This window comes from Populus alba, chromosome 4 (assembly GCF_005239225.2).
Source record: "Populus alba chromosome 4, ASM523922v2, whole genome shotgun sequence".
NCBI classification, from domain to species: Eukaryota; Viridiplantae; Streptophyta; class Magnoliopsida; order Malpighiales; family Salicaceae; genus Populus; species Populus alba.
The window spans coordinates 8,463,518-8,483,157 of record NC_133287.1 but is presented as its reverse complement, the minus strand read 5'-3'; the positions used below and the strand labels follow the sequence as shown (position 1 = coordinate 8,483,157).

General features: G+C 31.0%; 3 protein-coding genes across 5 annotated transcripts; 1 reads left to right on the top strand and 2 right to left on the bottom strand.

Annotated features, from left to right (window-relative positions):
• Positions 1–1,505: 1,505 nt before the first annotated feature.
• On the bottom strand, positions 1,506–4,424 carry LOC118049252 (uncharacterized). 3 transcript variants are annotated; one of them, XM_035059212.2, is made up of 4 exons: positions 4,138–4,424; positions 3,926–4,011; positions 2,502–3,324; positions 1,506–1,644 (listed from the first exon to the last, which is right to left on the bottom strand). In XM_035059212.2, exons 1-3 carry the CDS (start codon positions 4,224–4,226, stop codon positions 2,525–2,527), a joined length of 975 nt encoding a protein of 324 aa, XP_034915103.1. In that variant the 5' UTR covers positions 4,227–4,424; the 3' UTR covers positions 1,506–1,644; positions 2,502–2,524. The 3 variants fall into 3 exon arrangements, with proteins under 3 accessions (XP_034915103.1, XP_034915108.1, XP_034915096.1); XM_035059217.2 differs by having other exon boundaries at positions 1,506–1,628; XM_035059205.2 differs by lacking the exon at positions 1,506–1,644 and having other exon boundaries at positions 2,343–3,324.
• A 6,763-nt stretch (positions 4,425–11,187) lies between these two features.
• On the top strand, positions 11,188–13,030 carry LOC118048789 (AAA-ATPase ASD, mitochondrial). The gene has a single exon (XM_035058599.1). It carries the CDS (start codon positions 11,262–11,264, stop codon positions 12,804–12,806), a length of 1,545 nt encoding a protein of 514 aa, XP_034914490.1. The 5' UTR covers positions 11,188–11,261; the 3' UTR covers positions 12,807–13,030.
• On the bottom strand, positions 13,002–13,593 carry LOC118048795 (histone H2B). Its single transcript, XM_035058613.2, has one exon. It carries the CDS (start codon positions 13,591–13,593, stop codon positions 13,150–13,152), a length of 444 nt encoding a protein of 147 aa, XP_034914504.1. The 3' UTR covers positions 13,002–13,149.
• Positions 13,594–19,640: the final 6,047 nt, after the last annotated feature.

The following is a 19,640-nucleotide window of genomic DNA, read 5'->3' as shown; positions in this document are numbered from 1 at the left end:
GTGAGAGTATTTTTAGTTTTGCCTTTTCACTTGTCATCAACATGTGTACTTAGTTCTAGTTTCTTTTCTACTTTTATTGCAGTAAGTTTTATGATTACAGCAAATAACTTTACCAACAAATCTCTTGGCAAAAAGGTAATGCTTATGTCCTATGATTCTTTCAATGTTTTGTGATCTTTTTCACAGTGTGTTTTAGCATGTGATTCTTTGAAGTAAAACCCGGTAACCATTATCTTATTCAGGCTTTGAGAAGAGATCTATGCTAAGATTATCTCTTCTTCTGGGCTCTAGAGTTTCTAACAGACTAAAGTATTTGGTCTTGTGTTCAGGTGTTTACTCAGTGAACATAAAGACAGAGCACCAGCTAGTCATAGTTTCAGGCCCGGTAGATTCTGCTACTTTAATCAAGAAATTGGTCAAGTCTGGTAAACGTGCAGAGCTATGGTCTCTACGTACAAAGAACAAACGGAATCAAGAACAACTCAACGCAAACCAACTGCAATTTCTAGCCAATGACTTCAGTGACCTTAAAAACCAATCCCTGTATCCAGCATCCTTTGACAATGAGACTGGTAATACGAGGAGCTGTGGAGATTTTTTAAACCAGAATGTAGAATTGAAGGCCATGAATGTGGGGAGAGGTCAGGATCTGATGGCAGCCACAAGAATGGGAAACTTTTACATGGATGGCGATAATTTTGCTGGTAGTGGCAGATCGGGGGATGATTTTGCATACATGATGGGTCACGCAGATTATCAAGACAGTGGTACTGGTTTTGCTGGATTAGGAGGCCATGAATTTAATGGGATACAAACTTATGAACAGACGTATCGACCATCCATGATTATGAGCAACAAGCAGCAAAGGTACCACCACAATCATCCAGCCACAGAGATGCATAATATTTACATGCAAGAACAGCATACGGGCAACAATATGATGACGAATGACAATTTCAGGTACCAGCCTTACATGATAGATCATGCATCTTCAACATATCCTCCCAATACCGACTACCACCTTTTCCATGCAATGCCATATCCTTGCAACTAACCAGACAAGTACTTACTTGTCTAGCTGACCTACAGAAACATCCTGGGTTCTTTTGAAAAGGTGGGGGCATAGAAGAGGTAGGGTTCTTGTTATGATAAGAATCTATTTTAAATATGTAATGCTTTTATTAATATATGGTATGAGATTGCTTTCATCTTTTCTACTAAACCTTGTTCCCTTTAAAGAAATAGTTTGCAGGTTTACTTTCCTTTGTTACTGGCTGTACACTGCTTCTCCTTGGTCCTTGTTGGTCGGAGTTTCAATGTTTTTCCTTTTTCTTTGTATTGTTGGTTATATATGGAAGAAATTTGCAAAGATATAGGGCCAAAGGATTAATGGAGGTATTTGGGAGTATACTAGTAATTATTTTTTGTTTAGAAAAACATCAAAATAATATATGTTTTGTTTTTAAAAAATTATATTTTGATATAAATAACAATCTAAAAACATAAAAAAAAATAAATCTTAAATAAATAAAATATCATCTGTAATGGTTACACACCTGGAGTTTTAGAATATACTTCTTAGGTATCCAACATTAGTGCATCACTTCACCTTTCAAAAATCAGTACACCTGAAAAGGTACAAACCTGTGAACAGCTCTGCTTAGTTTATATTGAATGCAACTTGATACAAGTTTTTGATTGAAAATTTTTTTAGTTTGTGAAAAATTTATTAGAATGCTACGGTTGTACCCATGTTCCCCAGATGAAAAGCATCATTTTAATGGCATCATTTTGAGCCTGAGAAGCCATTACATTATTCATCCAACCTCTCAGAAGATAAAGACTGTTTTGCTCACCCTAGATCTAAAAAATATCTAGCGGCTGATTTGCAACATGCAAACCTCCACCAATTTTCAGAGGGCCACCGCATAATGAAATGAGATACCACTGGCTGTTGATATTGTAATCTCGGCTGCATTTCCATTCCTTCTTTGCGGCTTAATGAAAAGGGCATCCATAAGAACTTATTTTCCAGACTACAAAGGTTATCTTGGTTTAATTCCGAAACAAATTTGGTTGGCAATGCCTTTTTCTATGGTAATCAATACCAGGCAAAGAACTGATTCTCAAACAAATTAAGCTAGAATGAATCATCGAAACGAGCTGTGATTTATCAATGATTCTTTTTCATACTCAAGAATATACATTAAATAAATGAGAAGCCAAAATAAAGGAGAGAGTTTCTCGTGACTTTTTAGAATTTTTTTTAATAAACTGGGAAATGGTACGTCAAGCTACAAACACAAGAAAGCATCTAAAAACAAAGGATAGGAGAACAGTAATGAAGCTCAAGGAAAATAAGAAATCATAGAACCATGAATGGTTTAAAACATTTGTATAATTTTGCACTAACTTTCAGGACAAGGCAAGTATAGAGAGATCTAGACATAAGAAAAAGAGTTTCCAGATTCAAACATGTACAGGTAAGTTATCTCACTCACAGTTGAATAAAGGAAACTGCAACTTAACGCCTCTGTGCTTTTCTTCGTCTTGACTGTGCCTTCTGCCATTTCTTTCTTGGAACAAGTGTGCTCTTTGGTTTCAACTTTAACTCAGGTGAGAACTTGAAATTTGGATCTCTCATACGTGCTTGTATATCCTTGAAAAACTGCATATTCAATTTCTTAGGTCCTCCCTGACGAAGCTCCTCATACTCTGGTCCAGAAACAATATTTTCAAATGCTCCAATTAGGATGTCTATATCACTCATGACTTCCCACACATTGGTGTAGCGCCCATCTGGCCCTTTCTTTAATTTCTTCAAGGCATTCTCAACTGCAAGTTTCCTAGCTTGCTTCCCAGGGGACAACTCTGGTTCATTTTCAGCATTCAACAGTTCCGAGATCGTCCGATACTTTGGTTTTTCCTCAAACTCAAACAAGTTATCTAAATACCTATCGCTGGCCTCATTGGGGTGTGCTTCTGTAGGAATATCATCCTCATCATCACATTCATCACCGGTCCACAAAGTCTTCTCCTCATCACTCCCAGACCATACACTTCTTAACTCATCACTGTCATCAGCATCAATAAGGTCTGAGTGCTCCTTCGCCTGCTGCCTTACCTTTCGAATATCTTTTTCAAGTCGATTTCTACCTTTATCAGAACTGTTCTCATCATCACTTTCATCTTCACTTCCTGTCCATAGACAAGAATCTTCATCCATCTCTTTTTTCCATGCTTCCCGGAATCCCTTGTCCCCAGGCTTTTGACTGCCAAAAAGATCATAATGCCTATCCCTATTGCGAGCATATGATCTTATAACTGCAAAATATCCAATATAATGTCATGTAACATATTCAATGACCAACAGCAGAGACTAATTGCAATTGTGAATAACAGTAATTGCCTCAATGCTAATATTGCAGGTTCACTGTTTAACAAAATACTATCTACTTAAAACACTTCTTTCCTCTTGAGCATTGTGATACTATTTCATAGAAAAATAATATAACCAAGCCATGTCCTTCAAAACAAAAAAGAAAGAAACCTATTCCATTATTATGACCATCTCTTTTTCCAGCTTCTTAACAATCAAATCCAGGGAAAGAACAACGTGTTTTAAACAAAGACAAACAAATCCTAAATTCAAAGAAAACCCACAAAGGATTAAGTCAAGAAGTGCAGTAACCTTATTCTTCCAGCACGGGACATAAAGACGATAAAATAAATGGGTTCTGTGAGGACTTTCTACAAATACATAGACTGCATAACCAATACTTTCATTAACATCAACAACACAACTCGTTAATGATCTTTCACATACAATTAACTTTTGAGATTCAATTGACAGACACTGAAACTGAAAACAAAAAACAAATAAAAGAGAGGGAAAATGATGGTTTAAAAACTTTCAGAAGCTAACCTTGGAAACTTGGAGAAAACCCATGATTATAGCTGTGATTTATTGAATAATAACTTGAAGTAACAGAGTTAGAAAGAGCTTCCATTCTGCAAGAGAAAGGCAAAATGGGGTTTTTAGACTTTAACATTAATATCAAATTCTTCAAAAATTATGAGCATAAAACACCTTTTCATATGTGGGTGTGTGTTTTTAGAAAGAAGAAAGTGAGTTACCTTAGAGAAGTTTGAGGTAGAAAATGGGGTTTAGGACTCCTAAAGGAAAAATGAAGGGAGGAAAGGCGGGAAGAGAGTCTTTTAGCCATTTATCTCCTGTGTAGACTGTAGACTAAGTTTCAGAGTCATCTACTTTGCGTCTTTCCTCTTTACTGAAAAATGAGAGCTTTGAAGCTGGCAGTAGACATGGCAATCAGACCGGGTTGGGTTGTCTCGTGTTCGTGTCAATGCACACTTGAACGTAATTCTCTAATTTGTTAGGAACGGGTTTGGATCGACCCTCATGTTTGAAAGTATCTTTAATAAGAAAATTTCAATAATATTTAGATAAGTTATATTTCATTGAGCTTTAGTTTGATTTCAAGTCTAATAGTTAATTTATCCCAAAAAGAAAAGGATTAATCGTGTTATTACCAAATTAATAATTTTTATTTATTTTATGTAAATCCTAAAAACTTTTAATTATTTTCAATTTATATTTAATTATAATAATTATAATTTTAAAACTCAATCTAAAATCAATCGAGCTAAATTCTGAATCTAAAAAAAAAAATCAATTTAGATTAAATTAATTAACAAAAAAATTATATTTATAATCTTTTATAAATATAATAAACTAATTGATAGACTACAAGCCTAAATATAAGTCTAAGCATGATGAAATCAACCTTTCCACCTCTTTTTATATTATTTCACAAGCTCAAATATAATTACAATCCTAACCAGTACACTCATGTGTAGATTAAGTATAATGTTAAAACATGGGTTTTTATTATAACTAAAATTATTATTTATTCTCTTATAAAACAATGATTAATTTTGATTTTAATCCTTATTTTTTATTTGTATAATTGTGCTTTCTTTAGCCCAAATTAGCACCAATTGTATTTTTTTTTAAAAGTGAGAATTGAATTAAAAAAATAAAAAACTAAAGTGAAAAACACGGATAAAATAGATGATGGTTTTTAAATTTATTTAAAAAGTATATTTAACTTTCTCATATGTTTTAGTTATTAGATGATCAGTTCCTTTAATTCTAGAAAAATTAATTTTAATATCAAATTTTATTTTTATTATTTTTTTAATTTTAGAAAAAATTAGATTCTTTAGAGAGTGAAAGTTATCATTGCGATGAATTCCAACCATCAAAATATTATATTTTTATTTTAAATAATTTTAAATAATAAGAGAAAGTTGAGATTAGATGTTTGTTATGCTTCATAGATCAACGAGAAAATCGACCTCAACCTTGTTATGTCATGCATGTAGAGTCCAAATCAAGTCAAAATCAAGAAATGTTGTCTAATTGAGCGTATGTGGGAGGTAGTGGGTGTGGAACAGTATAAAAAACAAGGCTTTGGGGTTGTATGGACAGTCATTTCTATTGTCAATAGGCGTATTTTAGGATTCAAGAAAAATTCAGAGTAAAACTATCAAATTTTTCCTCTCGTCAAGTAAAATACACGTGCTTGAAGGAAAAGAAAAATTAACCATTTAAGACTTCAAGGACTAACTCTTTTTTTTTTCTTTTGTTTTAAAATTTTTTAAAAAAAATTTATTTTTTTATTAATTTTAAATTAATATATTTTTTAGTATTTTTAAATTATTTTAATGTGCTGATTGTCAAAAATAATTTTTAAAAAATAAAAAAATCATTGACATGTATTTTAGCACAAAAAATTATTCGAAAAGCAATCACAATCACACTACCAAACAAGATTTGTTAGAAGCTTGTTTTTTTTTATGATATCAACCTCGACCTTGTCATGTCATGCATTTGGAATCTAAACCAAGTCAAATTCAAGAAATGTTGTCTAATTAAGTGGAGTGGGATTGGCTGATGGATCATTTCTACAATCAACAAACGTAATTTAGGATTCAAGAAAATTCAGAGTAAAGCTATTAACTATTAACTTTATATTCTTATCATGTAAAGAAAAATTAACCATTTAATACTTCAAAAACTAAAACTTCTTGGAAAATACCCCGACATTGATATGACCAATAAAATATTTCTTGAATTAGCCCATGGACACTCAAGAAGCCACTTCCAAAATATCATAGTTGTTGTTGTTCTGGGGAGGCGAACCCAACTCCTCCGCCACCACTGGTTGCTCGACTAGAGCAAAAATCCATTATTATTTCTTTATTTTCTTGGTGACGTGGTTGGGGCTCTGTTTCAAAACAAAACATGCATGGCAAGGTTGACGTCATCATATATTATAGAGACCGACAACTTTAGCATGAATCTTCCACGAAGTCTCGGTTCTTGTACTCAGCAATTGGCTTAGTCGCGCCCTTGTTTACGACGAGAGAAAATGAGCACACGAAGAACACGAGGAGTTGAAATAAAGAACTGAAGTGAAAAATATGGATAAAATAAATGATGGTTTTTAAATTTATTTGAAAAGTATATTTCTCTCTTATTTTTTTAGTTATTAGATGATTAGTCGTTTTAATTCTAAAAAAATTAATTTTGATATCAAATTTTATTTTTATTATTTTTCAATTTTAGAGAAAATCAGATTCTAGTGTGGAGAGTAAAAGTTTTCGTTGTGATGATTCCAACCATCAAAATATTATATTTTTATTTCAAATAATTTTAAATAATAAAAGAAGTTCAAATTAGATGTTGTGCTTCATAGATCAACAGAAATAAAAATCGACCTCAACCTTGTTATGCCATGCATGTACTAAATCAAGTCAAAATCAAGAAATGCTAATTTATGTAGTCAGTCTGCTTTATTCATTTCTACTGTCCATAGGCGTATTTTAGGATTCAAGAAAATTCAGAGCAAAGCTATCAACTTTATATTCTTATCATGTAAAGAAAAATTTACCATTTAAGACTTCAAGAACTAAGACTTGTTGGAAGATTCATATTAACTTGTCTTTTTTTATGATATCAACCTCAACCTTGTTATGTCATGCATTTGGAGTTCAAACCAAGTCGAATTCAAGAAATGTTGTCTAATTAAGTGGAATGGGATTGGTTTATGGATCACTTCTACAATCAATAGACGTAATTTAAAATTCAAGAAAATTCAGAGTAAAGCTATTAACTTTGTCTTCTTATTAAATAAAAAAAAATAACCATTTAATACTTTAAAAATTAAGACTTCTTAGAAAATACCTGAGACATTGATATGTCATGCACGTGGAGTCCAAATCACATCATATTCAAATAAGACCAGTAAAATAGAGAAACAACAACAGCAGTTGAGCAGGAACATCCTCATACTAATTAACCCATGGACACTCAAGAAGCCACTTCCAAAATATCATAGTTGTTGTTATTCTGGAGAGGCGAACCCATTTGGCTTGTTTGGCAGTGTATTTGTAATTATTTTTTAAATAATTTTTCATGTTAAAATATATGTCAATGATGTTTTTTTATTTTTTAAAAATTATTTTTGACATAAGCACATCAAAATAATTTGAAAACACTAAAAACATATTAATTTGAAGGTAATAAAAAAAAAAAAAATAATAAAAAATACTTTTAAAATACAGAAAAAAACTAGCTCACACCTTTATTTACGATGAAAAACACGATGAGTTGAATCCAATCCCAAAACCTCTTGTCACCCACACTATCATAAACTAAAAGAAAACCTTTCATCCCTTGTATCTTGGTAATCCTGCTCTCCAACACCATGGCCCACAAACCCAATAATTATATAAGTATAATAGAGTTTTATCAACCCTGATTTGAGATTTATCTAATTAAGAAGTTGATCAGAAGTTACATATATTGACCTAAATCAATTCTAGTAAAATTAAAAAAAAAATTAAAATTTTAATATTTCATGTGAAAAAATTTAAAAACAATTTATGTTGTTATAAACTAAAATATTTTTTTATCTCATGTTGAAAATGTATTATTTATATTTTTAAATTAAAAAAATTAAAAAGATTTTTTATCTCACGTTGAAAAAACACAATTTTTTTTTGTAAACATAAAATATATATATTAATAGGCTTGAAATTTCATATTTAAAAAATAAAATATATTTTTTAGTATTTATATAATTAACTTTGTTATGAATTAGTAACCAATTAAAAAAAAGCTTTTTATCTAAAAAAAACACATTTAAAAAAACAAATCTTCTACCATATTTTGTTAAATCACTGATTGATAGATTGAACAATTTTCTCCAAGTTAATTACAAGTTGGAGTTTTAAATAAAACAAACCCGGTTGAAGCTCTGATAGCTATGGTCAAAGATGGAGGCTTCGGGAGCCACCCACCCAGCACCTTCCTTGCTCGGAAGAAGTAATCCTTTTGCTAGAACACGTACAAACCAAGTAATTTAAATTTCCCAAGGACGTATTGCATCATGCGGGCGAGTAAGATAAATAAGATAATCAAAAGTAGCAAGAGTATTCAACAGGACTTGGAAATGAAAGAGACAGAGACATTAAGCGGGAAATTTCTAATAAATGATCAACTTAATCAGCTATCCTGCCAAAAAGAAATCTCAACAACAACTAGAGCAGTGATTTATATTTTATTATTGAATGTTTATCTCTAATTGTAAGTAGAAAATCAGAATCCTAAATTAAATAAGAAAAACATGATGAAATCTAAAATAAAACTAGAAATTTAAAAATAAAAGGGAAAATAATGAAATCAGCTTAAATAGCATCTTTGAAGCATAATTTAAAACCAAGCATATAGTATATGGTACAAAATTAAGAGTAGAGAGACAAATACAAGCTTTTAAACGTATGTTCCATTATTTTCTTTGAAAAACATACCTTCCTGGCTTCCTCGCATGTTGTTTTCCTAACCTTATTATCTATAGTTTCATTGATGAACATTCCAAGAAATAGTTCATAGTCTGACAGATGGTCTTTATTTTTATCAGTTTGTTTTAACAACATTGTATATTATCAGAAGACAAGCAGCGTTGTCATTGGTCACCACAAGCTAATCAGCAGAGCCTAACTTTTCAATGATCTCAACGAGCTTCGTCATGCATGTAAAATGAAGAGTCATTTCTACTCTCAAGTGGCCTACTTTAGGACTCAAGAAAATTCAGAGTAAAACTATTAACTTCATCTTCTCGTAAATTAACCATTTAAGACTTCAAACTCGTTGGAAGATTCATTGTATTCATATTAACTTGTATTTTTCTATGATATCAACCTCGACCTTGTTATGTCATGCATGTAGAGTCCAAATAGGCTCCGTTTGTTTACAAGAAAGTTGTTTCCTTTTGAAAAGTGAATTCCAGAAAAAAAGTGAATTTCTGGAAAGTGAATTCCGAAAAAGTATTTTCCGATATTTGGCAGTGTTATGGAAAATAAACTGGAAAACACTTTTTAGTGTTTGTTTGTGTTATGGAAAATGAACTGAAAAATAATTTATTAATGAATTAATTTTTTTCAGGTTTATCTAATATATATAAAATATTTAATATAAATATTTAATCACTTACAATAAAAAAATAAAATCTAAAAAGTATAATAATGATTTTTTATTATTATTATATGCTATATTCATACATAACTTATTTTATAAAATATAACTATATATGTCATATCATATTATATAGAAATAAGCCTATAAAATATTTTTTAAGTAAAACCTATTAATATATTTTTTTAAATTTTAAAAGTTTAAAATAAGTTTTTTTTTCATATGAAGAAAGCCAAATTAGTTTTGTTTTCATATTACAATATTTGTTTGGGAGCATTTTATGATGTTGCAGTGCCACCTACATACTATGCTCATCTTGCTGCATTTCAAGCTCGTTTCTACATGGAACCAGAGACATCAGACAGTTAATCAATTGCAAGTGGCATAACTGGTGGACGTGGAGGTGTTGGTGCGGGTCCTCGAAGGAGAGATTTGTTTCAAGTGAAAAAAGAAAGTGTTTTCCAAGAATAAAAAGCGAAAAACACTTTCCTGATGTTAAAGTTAATATTTTTTTTTACCAGAATTTGATTTTTTTTTACTCACTTTTCATGTATTTACCAAACATGAAAAAGTGAAGAAAATGGTTTTCAGGAAAACAAACGGGCGCTAAATGAAATTCAAGAAATGTTGTCTAATTGAGTTGAGTGGGATACAGTCTGTTTTCAGGAAAACAAACGGGCGCTAAGGCCCAGAAGTGGTTTTCTTGTTGACGTGGTTTGGGCTCTGTTTCAAAACAGAACATGCATGGCATAGCAAGGTTGAGGTCATCATATATATATATTATAGAGACCGACAACTTTAGCATGAATCTTCCACGAAGTCTCGGTTCTTGTACTCAGCAATTGGCTTGGTCGCACCTTTTTTATATAGTTAACTATATGAATTGGTATTTATATAGTTAATTTTGATATGGATTAGTAACCAACTAAAAAAAAGTTTTTATCTAAGAAAAAAAAAACATTTAAGAAAACAAATCTCTACCGTGCTTTGCCAAATCACTCAAGTATGATAGATTGAATAATTTTCTCCAAGTTAATTACTAGTTGGAGTTTTAAATAAAACAAACCCGGTTGAAGCTATAGTCAAAGATGGAGGCTTCGGGAGCCGCCCACCCAGCATCTTCCTTGCTCGGAAGAAGTAACCCTTTTGCTAGTAAACGTACAAACCAAGTAATTTAAATTTCCCAAGGACGTATTGTATCGTGTGGGCGAGTGAGATAAATAAGATAATCAACAGGACTTGGAAATGAAAGAGACAGAGACATTAAGCGGGAAATTTCTAATAAATTATAAGTCTCCGTTTGTTTGCAGAAAAGTAGTTTTTTTTTAAAAGTGAATTTCGGGAAAAATAAATTCTTGAAAAGTGAATTCCAGAAAAGTATTTTCTAATATTTGACAGTATAATGAAAAATAAACTGAAAAACACTATCCAGTGTTTGGTTGTGTTATGAAAAGTATTTTTTGTTGACCAACTTTTCTAATGACAAACAAACACAGAAAAGTTTGAAAAATAATTTTCCGGAAACTACTTTCCGGGAAACGGCCCAACTTAATCAGCAATCCTGCCAAAAAAGAACTCTATTCATGTGCCCTTTACCGATGCTATATAAACCTGTTACTACTTTGGAGATTGAGGAACAAATCAACACGTTTCCTTCTCTTCACAATTCTCATTCTCATCATTTTCAATCTATTTCTCAATGACGACTGGAGAGATATGGACTCAACTGAGCTCGGCCATGACTGGCCTAGTGCTTGCGTGGGTCATGTTTGAGCAATATTTTCCTTATCAACTTCGTGGCTATCTTCAAAAATATAGTCAGAAGTTAATGAGCTATGCGTATCCTTACATCCATGTTACCTTTCATGAATTCACAAGTGAGCGTCTCAAGCGCAGCGAGGCCTTTTCTGCCATTCAGAATTATCTGGGCTCCAATTCTACCAAGACTGCTAAGAGACTCAAGGCTGATGTTGTCAGAAACAACGAACCCGTAGTCCTCACCATGGACGATTACGAAGAAGTTACCGATGTTTTTGAAGGGGTTAAGGTCTGGTGGTCTTCGAGTAAAACTGTCCCGAAAACACAATCTATTTCTTTTTATCCTGTGGCCGATGAGAGGAGGTATTACAGGCTCACGTTCCACAAAAGTCATCGAGATGTCATCACCGAGAAATATTTAGAACATGTTTTGAAAGAAGGGAAGGCGATTGCTGTGAGGAACCGGCAGAGAAAGCTCTTCACCAACAATCCTAGTGAGAAATGGTATGGGTGGAAATCTACCAAGTGGAGTCATGTGGTTTTTGAGCACCCCGCTACATTTGATACTCTGGCAATGGAAACAAAGAAGAAAGAAGATATTAAGAAAGACCTTACCAAATTCAGTAAAGGAAAAGACTATTATGCGAAGATCGGCAAGGCCTGGAAGCGTGGCTATCTCCTTTATGGCCCTCCAGGAACTGGCAAATCCACCATGATTTCTGCTATGGCTAATTTTTTGGATTATGATGTTTATGATCTTGAGTTGACCACAGTTAAGGACAACAGCGAGCTTAGGAAGCTATTGATCGAAACCACCGGAAAGTCTATCATTGTGATTGAGGATATTGATTGCTCACTTGATCTTACAGGACAGAGGAAGAAAACGGAGAAAGATGATGACGACAAGTCAGACAAAGAGAAGGATCCAGTTTCTGAGAAGAAAAAGGAGGCTGAAGACGAAAGAAAAAGCGGCAGCAAGGTTACTTTATCTGGACTTTTGAATTTCATCGATGGCCTGTGGTCAGCTTGCGGAGGAGAAAGAATCATAGTGTTCACTACCAATTATGTGGACAAACTGGATCCTGCTTTAATAAGGAGAGGAAGGATGGATAAGCATATAGAGTTGTCATATTGCTGCTTTGAAGCTTTCAAGGTGCTAGCCAAGAACTATTTAGAACTCAAATCGCATGAAACGTTTGGAAAAATTGAGGAGCTGTTGGGGGAGACAAAGATGACCCCAGCTGATGTTGCTGAGAATTTGATGCCCAGGTCAGATGAAGAAGACGAGGAGGAATGTTTGAAGCGATTGATTGAAGGTCTTGAGACTGCAAAGGAGGAAGCAAGGAAAAAAGCTGAAGAAGAAGCGGTGTCAAAGGCTGAGAAAGCAGACAAAGAGGGTGGCGAAACATCTTCTCAAGTAGCAAAGGAGAATTGCGAAATATCAGCAGAAGAAGCGAAAGAGAATGGTGTAATCGCTGGAGGTTAGGGTGGAACAGTTTCATCACACTGAACACCGTTAGGCATATATGATCGTGAAGTAGCTTGGAACACAGCGCTATCAAAATAATTGTTCAACAAGAACAACTTAGTTTAATCCTTTGATTTCTGTTGTTACTACTCTTTGACAATCCTAGTCTTGATTTCTAGGCTGCTAGCAGATTTCAAGACTTTGAACAACAAATTTAATAAATACTACTGTATTTCATCTTCTACACTAGAAATAAACATATAGATCAAGCAGAAACCCTAAACCTAACCCTGGATACACATACCTGAAGCATACTTAAGAAACAAATCCCAAATCAAAATATTATTAAGTACATGGATAATCAAGAACTGGTGAACTTAGTGACAGCCTTAGTCCCTTCAGAAACAGCATGCTTAGCCAACTCTCCGGGCAAAACCAACCTGACAGCAGTCTGGATTTCCCTCGAGGTAATTGTGGGCTTCTTGTTATACCTAGCAAGTCGTGAGGATTCCTGCGCAAGCTTCTCGAAAATATCATTAATAAAGGAATTCATTATGCCCATGGCCTTGCTTGAGATCCCTATATCTGGATGAACTTGCTTCAGCACCTTAAAGATGTAGATCTTGTATGTCTCTGTGCTCTTCTTCACCCTCTTTTTCTTCTTCTCTCCGGCTGCTGCTCCTCCATCCTTTGGGAGCTTCTTCCCTGCCTTCGGCTTCTTCTCTGCTGGGGCTTTCTCTGCCACCGTTTTCTTCTCTTCGGCCGGCTTCTTCTCCGCCGGTTTCTTCTCTGCTTTTGGTGCCATTTTCAGAGGTTTTTTTCAATTGATCGCGTTGTGTGTTGGGTTATCGAGTTGTTTCTCTTTGTTTCTTTATATAAAGAGGAGGTGGATTGTATGATTGGTTACATCTATTTCACAAGGACTGATGACGTGGGTAATTAGTGCCATTGGATTATGTCAGGGGAACTTTCTTAATCGACGGTAGAAATGTTTAGTGCAGTTGGATGGTCGCAGTTTTCGCGCGGATTGCTGACGTGGAAAACAAGTCTAATGGAAAATTAGTTAAAATTATCTTAGCCATAGCCCGAGAAGAATTATTTATTGGGTACATGTAATTATTTAAATGCATTTCATTGATGATTATTGTATTCACGGTATAATTAATTTTAATAAAAAAATTAAAAATTAATTATTTTAACAAAAATATAAATTAATTAAAAATGGAGTTTCATCATAAAATAATTAAATTATAATTCAAATCAAGTTTTTAAAATAACATGTTTGGTAATTATTCTTCTTGTATGATAATGAAAATGGCATTCAAAAATATAGTGATAATTAATTTTTAAAATATTTTTTATTTATAAATATATTAAATAATATTTTTTATTTTAAAAAATTATTTTTACATCAATCGTCAAAACAGCTTTAAAATATTAAAAAAATAATTCATCTAGAAACTATCACCAGTTATGGCAATGTTGTGGCCAAATTACAAATTCAAAAAAGCTTGTGATTTCTTGAACCATCTTTGCCTTTTTATTTAGACAAGATGGCATGCCCGCACACTGTCGTAGGTTTATAAAATAAATATACATGATGGTGTTATAATTGTGAACTAGAACTAGATAAGTAATAAAAACTAAAGGTATGATGGAATCAATATTTTATAACATAAAAAAAAAAAGTTGTGTTGGTGATCAAAAACTTAGAGACTTGACAAAATGACTTGTAGCAATACATAGTATTTTGTGAGAGAAGATACAATGTTTTCACAACATGATTTAGCTTTTATGTTAATAAAAAGCAAAAAAAAATTACAAAGCTAAATTCTCTACCAATTTAATAATTTTTTAAAAAAAACCAACAAAGATAATTTTGGAAGGAAAAAAACCCATGAGAAAAAACGTTGTAGCAATTGACAATGTTTTGTGAGAAAAACTACAATGCTTTCTTCAATAAAATCAACAAAGATAATTTTAGAAAAAACCATTTAGACAAATACTGTAGCAATTCACAGTGTTTTGTGAGAAAAGCTACAACGCTTTTCCCATATGATTTAACTTTATTGTAATTATAATTCTTAACCAACTCAATATTCAAACAAAAAATCGACAAAGATAATTTTGGAAAAAATCATATGGGAAAACACTACAACAATCTATAGTGTTTTAAAGAAAAAATTACAAAGTTAAATTCTCAATAAGTTCAATATTAAAAAAATTAAATCGACAGAGACAATTCTAGAAAAAAAATAACAAAAAAAAAAACAGGAAAAAAATCATGTTATAAACACTGTAGCAATTCACAGTATTTTGTGATAAAAGCTACAGTGTTTCCCCACATGATTTAGCCTTATTTGTAATGATTTGTAATTGTAATTCTCAACCAGTTTAATATAAAAAAAAATTGACAAAGATAATTTTGAAAAAATCATAAGAAAAAAAAAAAAACCATGTTGAGAGACACTCTCGCAATCAACAGTGTTTTGTGAGGAAAGCTACAATGATTTTCTCATATGATTAAGGTTTATTAAAAAGTTAAATTTTAACCAGCTTAATATTAAAAAAAATAAAATCGATAAAGATAATTTTGAAAAAAATTATTACAAAAAAAGAAAACAAAAAAGAAACTGGAAAAAAAACCATGTGGAAAAAACACTATGGCAATTCACAATAATTTGCGAGAAAAGTTACAATGTTTTTCTCACATATTGTAACTGTAATTTTTAACCAGCTCAATATTAAAAAATAAAATTTAAAAAGATAATTTAAGAGAAAATAAAAAAAAAAAAGCATGCAGAGAAACACTGTAGCAATCAACAATGTTTATTAAAATACAAAACTAAATTCTTAATCAGCTCAATATTAAAAAAAATCATAATAAAATAATAATAATTTTTGAAAAATAAAAAACATATAAAATAGAAAAACCATATGGAAAAGCATCATAGTAATTCATAGTATTTTGAAGGAAAAAAAACTAGAAAGCGAAATTTTTAACCAGCTCAATATTAAAAAAGTAAAATCGATAAAGATAATTTAAAAAAAACAAAAAAAATAAAAAAATTAGAAAAAAATAAAGAAATTTTGGAGAAAAAAATAAAAAAATAAACAAAAAAAGGGAAAAGTTGAAAAAAAAAACCGGAAAAAAAAAATTGCACTGTGTATTGGGTGTGGGTGAACAGTAAATCACCCATATCCTTCAGCTTATTACTTAATTTTATTATCATATATGTGAATCCCATACATTTTAAGAGTCACAAATGTTGAAACCTGGATAAACAAAGTGCAGAAAATCATCAATGTAATGGCTAAAAACATTTCCCGTGATGCAATTCTCTTAATTTTGAGCATTGCAAATTTAATATGTGATGATGAATGAGTTGATCTAGACTGAATCAAATTGTTTGCCAGAGATACATCATCCCCACACACCAATCTTATCAATGAGATAACATATATAATACTAGAAAATTGATAAATACAAATGAAAACATCGACTGAATATTTTCATTGGTAAATTGCAATGAATTTTACCAATATAATATTCTCATGATATATCCATAGATAAACACCAATGGAAATATTCTCTCTATATATACCTATGGAATTATAGTAGGAAAGGAAGAAATTAAAACAAATCCAGAACATACGATGACGTGTCATTTATATCGACGATATTAATACCATCGGTAAAATCCATTTGTAAACTTGTTGGTAAACTATTCAATTTTTACTAGCATTGTTCATTATGTCGATTACAAAAGGTATCACTGACGGATTACTTTCATCAATATTTTCTTGAGAGCTTTGAAATTGTTCACTTCTCAATTACGCTGTTAATTATTATTCTTTACAGACATATTAAAAAGTCGTCAATTATATTTGAGAGGTTTCTGAAAAAATTTTGATTAAATTGAAAATTTAAATTAAATATCACTATTGTGATTATCGACAGATTGAAAAGTTGTCTAAGATATTTAGGGGTTTCTGAAAATTTTTGATTAAATTAAAAATTTAAATTAAATATTACAGAGGGAATTACCAATAGAATAGTTTAAAATATTAATATTTAGTTATTCATCAATAAAACCGTCAGTAAAATGCCCCAATAAAAAAAAACAAGAATCTCTCATTTCATAACAGACACGCCTCATTTTTCTTCTTCTTCTTCTTCTTCTTCTTCCCTATGTAAAAAACATCAATATCATTTTCTTTCGCTTCTCTTCTCTTCTCAACTCCTTCTATTCTTTTATCCTCCATGCATAGGTATGCCTTCTCCTCTCTTCTTCTTTTCTCTTATTAATTTTTTTTTTTAATTAACACACTTTATAAATTTGTATTTTTTTTTTCTTTTATCATCTTCACTTGCAATTACATCAAGGTAAGATTTCTCTTCTTTTTTTTGTGTTTTTTTTTTTGCATTGTATTTGTTTTTTTTAGTTTTTTTTTTGTTCTTAATAATTGTATGAATATTGTTGTAGGATTTTTTTTTTCATATGAAGATCAATTTTGTTGGATTTTAATTGATTTTTTTTAATATGTTGTTCAATTTAAATTAAATTATTTTATTTGTTGCTAAATTATAGGTTATGACATAGGTTTTCTATGTCAGGTGAAAATTCTTTTTAGTTAATTTATTTATTTGTTATTGTTATTTATTTGTTGCAAATTTGTTTGAGTTGATTTTCTTTTTATTCGTTTTTCAAGCAACTCAGTTCTTGAGTATTATATAATGTTGATTTATATTAATTTAATTATTTTCTACTTCTATTAAATATATTTTTTAAAAATTATTTTTAAATAATATTGATAGTATTAACAACAGATTAAAGTTCAATGTCATTATATTCCAGAGAATTGAAAAAACAATTACCGTAAATATCATTGTGTCACTGTTTTATCACCAACATAATTGCATACTATATTTTTATCGGTTATATAGTAACATTCCCGAGGAAAATACTAACATAATGAAGCGGGTAAAAAACATTTAGTGTGTTTTTCTTGTTAGTAAATTCATTCGCAATTTTATCACTGACATAGCAAAAATTACTGACGAGAGTTTTACCGATGGCGGGTTTCCATCCGTGAGCCTGTCGGTAAATTTATTACCGATGAAATGAGAGTATAAATACTAATGAAAAATTCCGTTGGTATTTCTTAGAATTCTAGTGTTGATGGTTTTTATTCTCTCTGTGTTTTTTTTTTTTTTTTTGAAGAAATCATTGCTTACATTAGCTCAACTGCATATTTCAAGTGACTTAGAGTATGTTTAGCAGTGTGGTAGCGATTGCTTTTCAAATAACTTTTTGTATCGAAATGCATGCCAATGATGTTTTTTCATTTTTAAAAAATTATTTTTGACATCAGCACATCAAAACGATCCAAAACATACAAACCGTATTAAATTTTAGCAAAACAAAATTGTATTTTTTGGGAAACTTCGTTCCCAAACGCTTTCTTAAGGGTGTTTGTTTTTGTGGTTGCTTATGGGTTGCTTATGCTTTTGCAGCAAACCACATAAAAAATCGTTTGGTAAATTATAAAACATAATTTACTGTTTGTGGGACCTAGTATAATTTGCGTTTCAAAAACACGGGTTAACCGAAAGCAACTTCAAGTTGCTTCTCTTCTTATGCAATCTATGGATAGTGAATTAACTCACTCTCCACTGTTCACTTAACAGTGGAGAACGTCTCCACTGCTCATGGCTAGTCCGGGTCTAGGTCAAATCTAAATGCATTGGATCTTGTCCGACCTAGTTTAAAAAAATCTATTTTTTTATTTTTAGTTGTGTTTTATTTAAAAAAAACTAGTGTTTAACATTATTCAATGACACTCATAAATTATAAGTAGATCATATGATGACGTAATATTTGCAAAATTTGATTGTAATCTCAATTTTGTTTCTAATGATATTTTACTTGATTTTGTTGCATGCTCAAAAAACCATGAAAACTGTAGTCCTTATCAGATGAATTTCGTACGTAATGAAATTGTAAATAGTTTAATGGAATAATAAAAAAATATTTTATATAAAGTATTATTTATTTCATATATAATACCAGTAGTTAAATCTACAATATTTAAAATTAAATATCATCAATATTAACATATATCTTTTTTAGTTATTTTTAAAACCTCAATTTGAAAAGTATTCTTAACCAAATACATTAAATTACTTTCTGTTCAATTTCAATTTCAATTACAATTTTAATCAAACATATATAAATTACTAAACTCAACCAAAATACTTTTTATAAAATAATTTTTTTAAAACCACAATATCAAACACACATGTTTGTGTGAATATCACGGTTCAAACAAAAATAATAATAATAATAATATATTTTTCTTAAAAAAAAAGCTGGAAATGCGTTAGAGAAATGGGCCGCAATAAATCAAGTTGCTTTTCTAATCTAAGAAACTGCTTAAAACATATCCCCAATCTTATAACCTTAACCTTTGTGGTCTAAAGGAAGTGCTTTTCAGGTTAATTTGCTTGAGAAATACGACAATATCTAAAGATAAGATTGCCTAAAGAGATAAAATCTATAATTCCATACCGAATTAGCTATTTGTTTAAGCAAGAAGGGAATTCTGGGCATATATTTATTGTTCTTGTTCTTGGTTTTAATTGAAACTAGAGCCAGGCCATATCGAAGTTTCTGTAGTGCTACTTTATCGCGTCTTTTATTGCTCTTGTTGGTTTGTAATGCGCATTTCTCTTTTTTCCAATATTATGGATCTTTTACACTTTTTTTTTTTTTTTTTATAAATCATTGAAGTTATAGAATTCATCTGAGAAAGTGATTTGAATCTACTATTACTTGTACTCATGACATC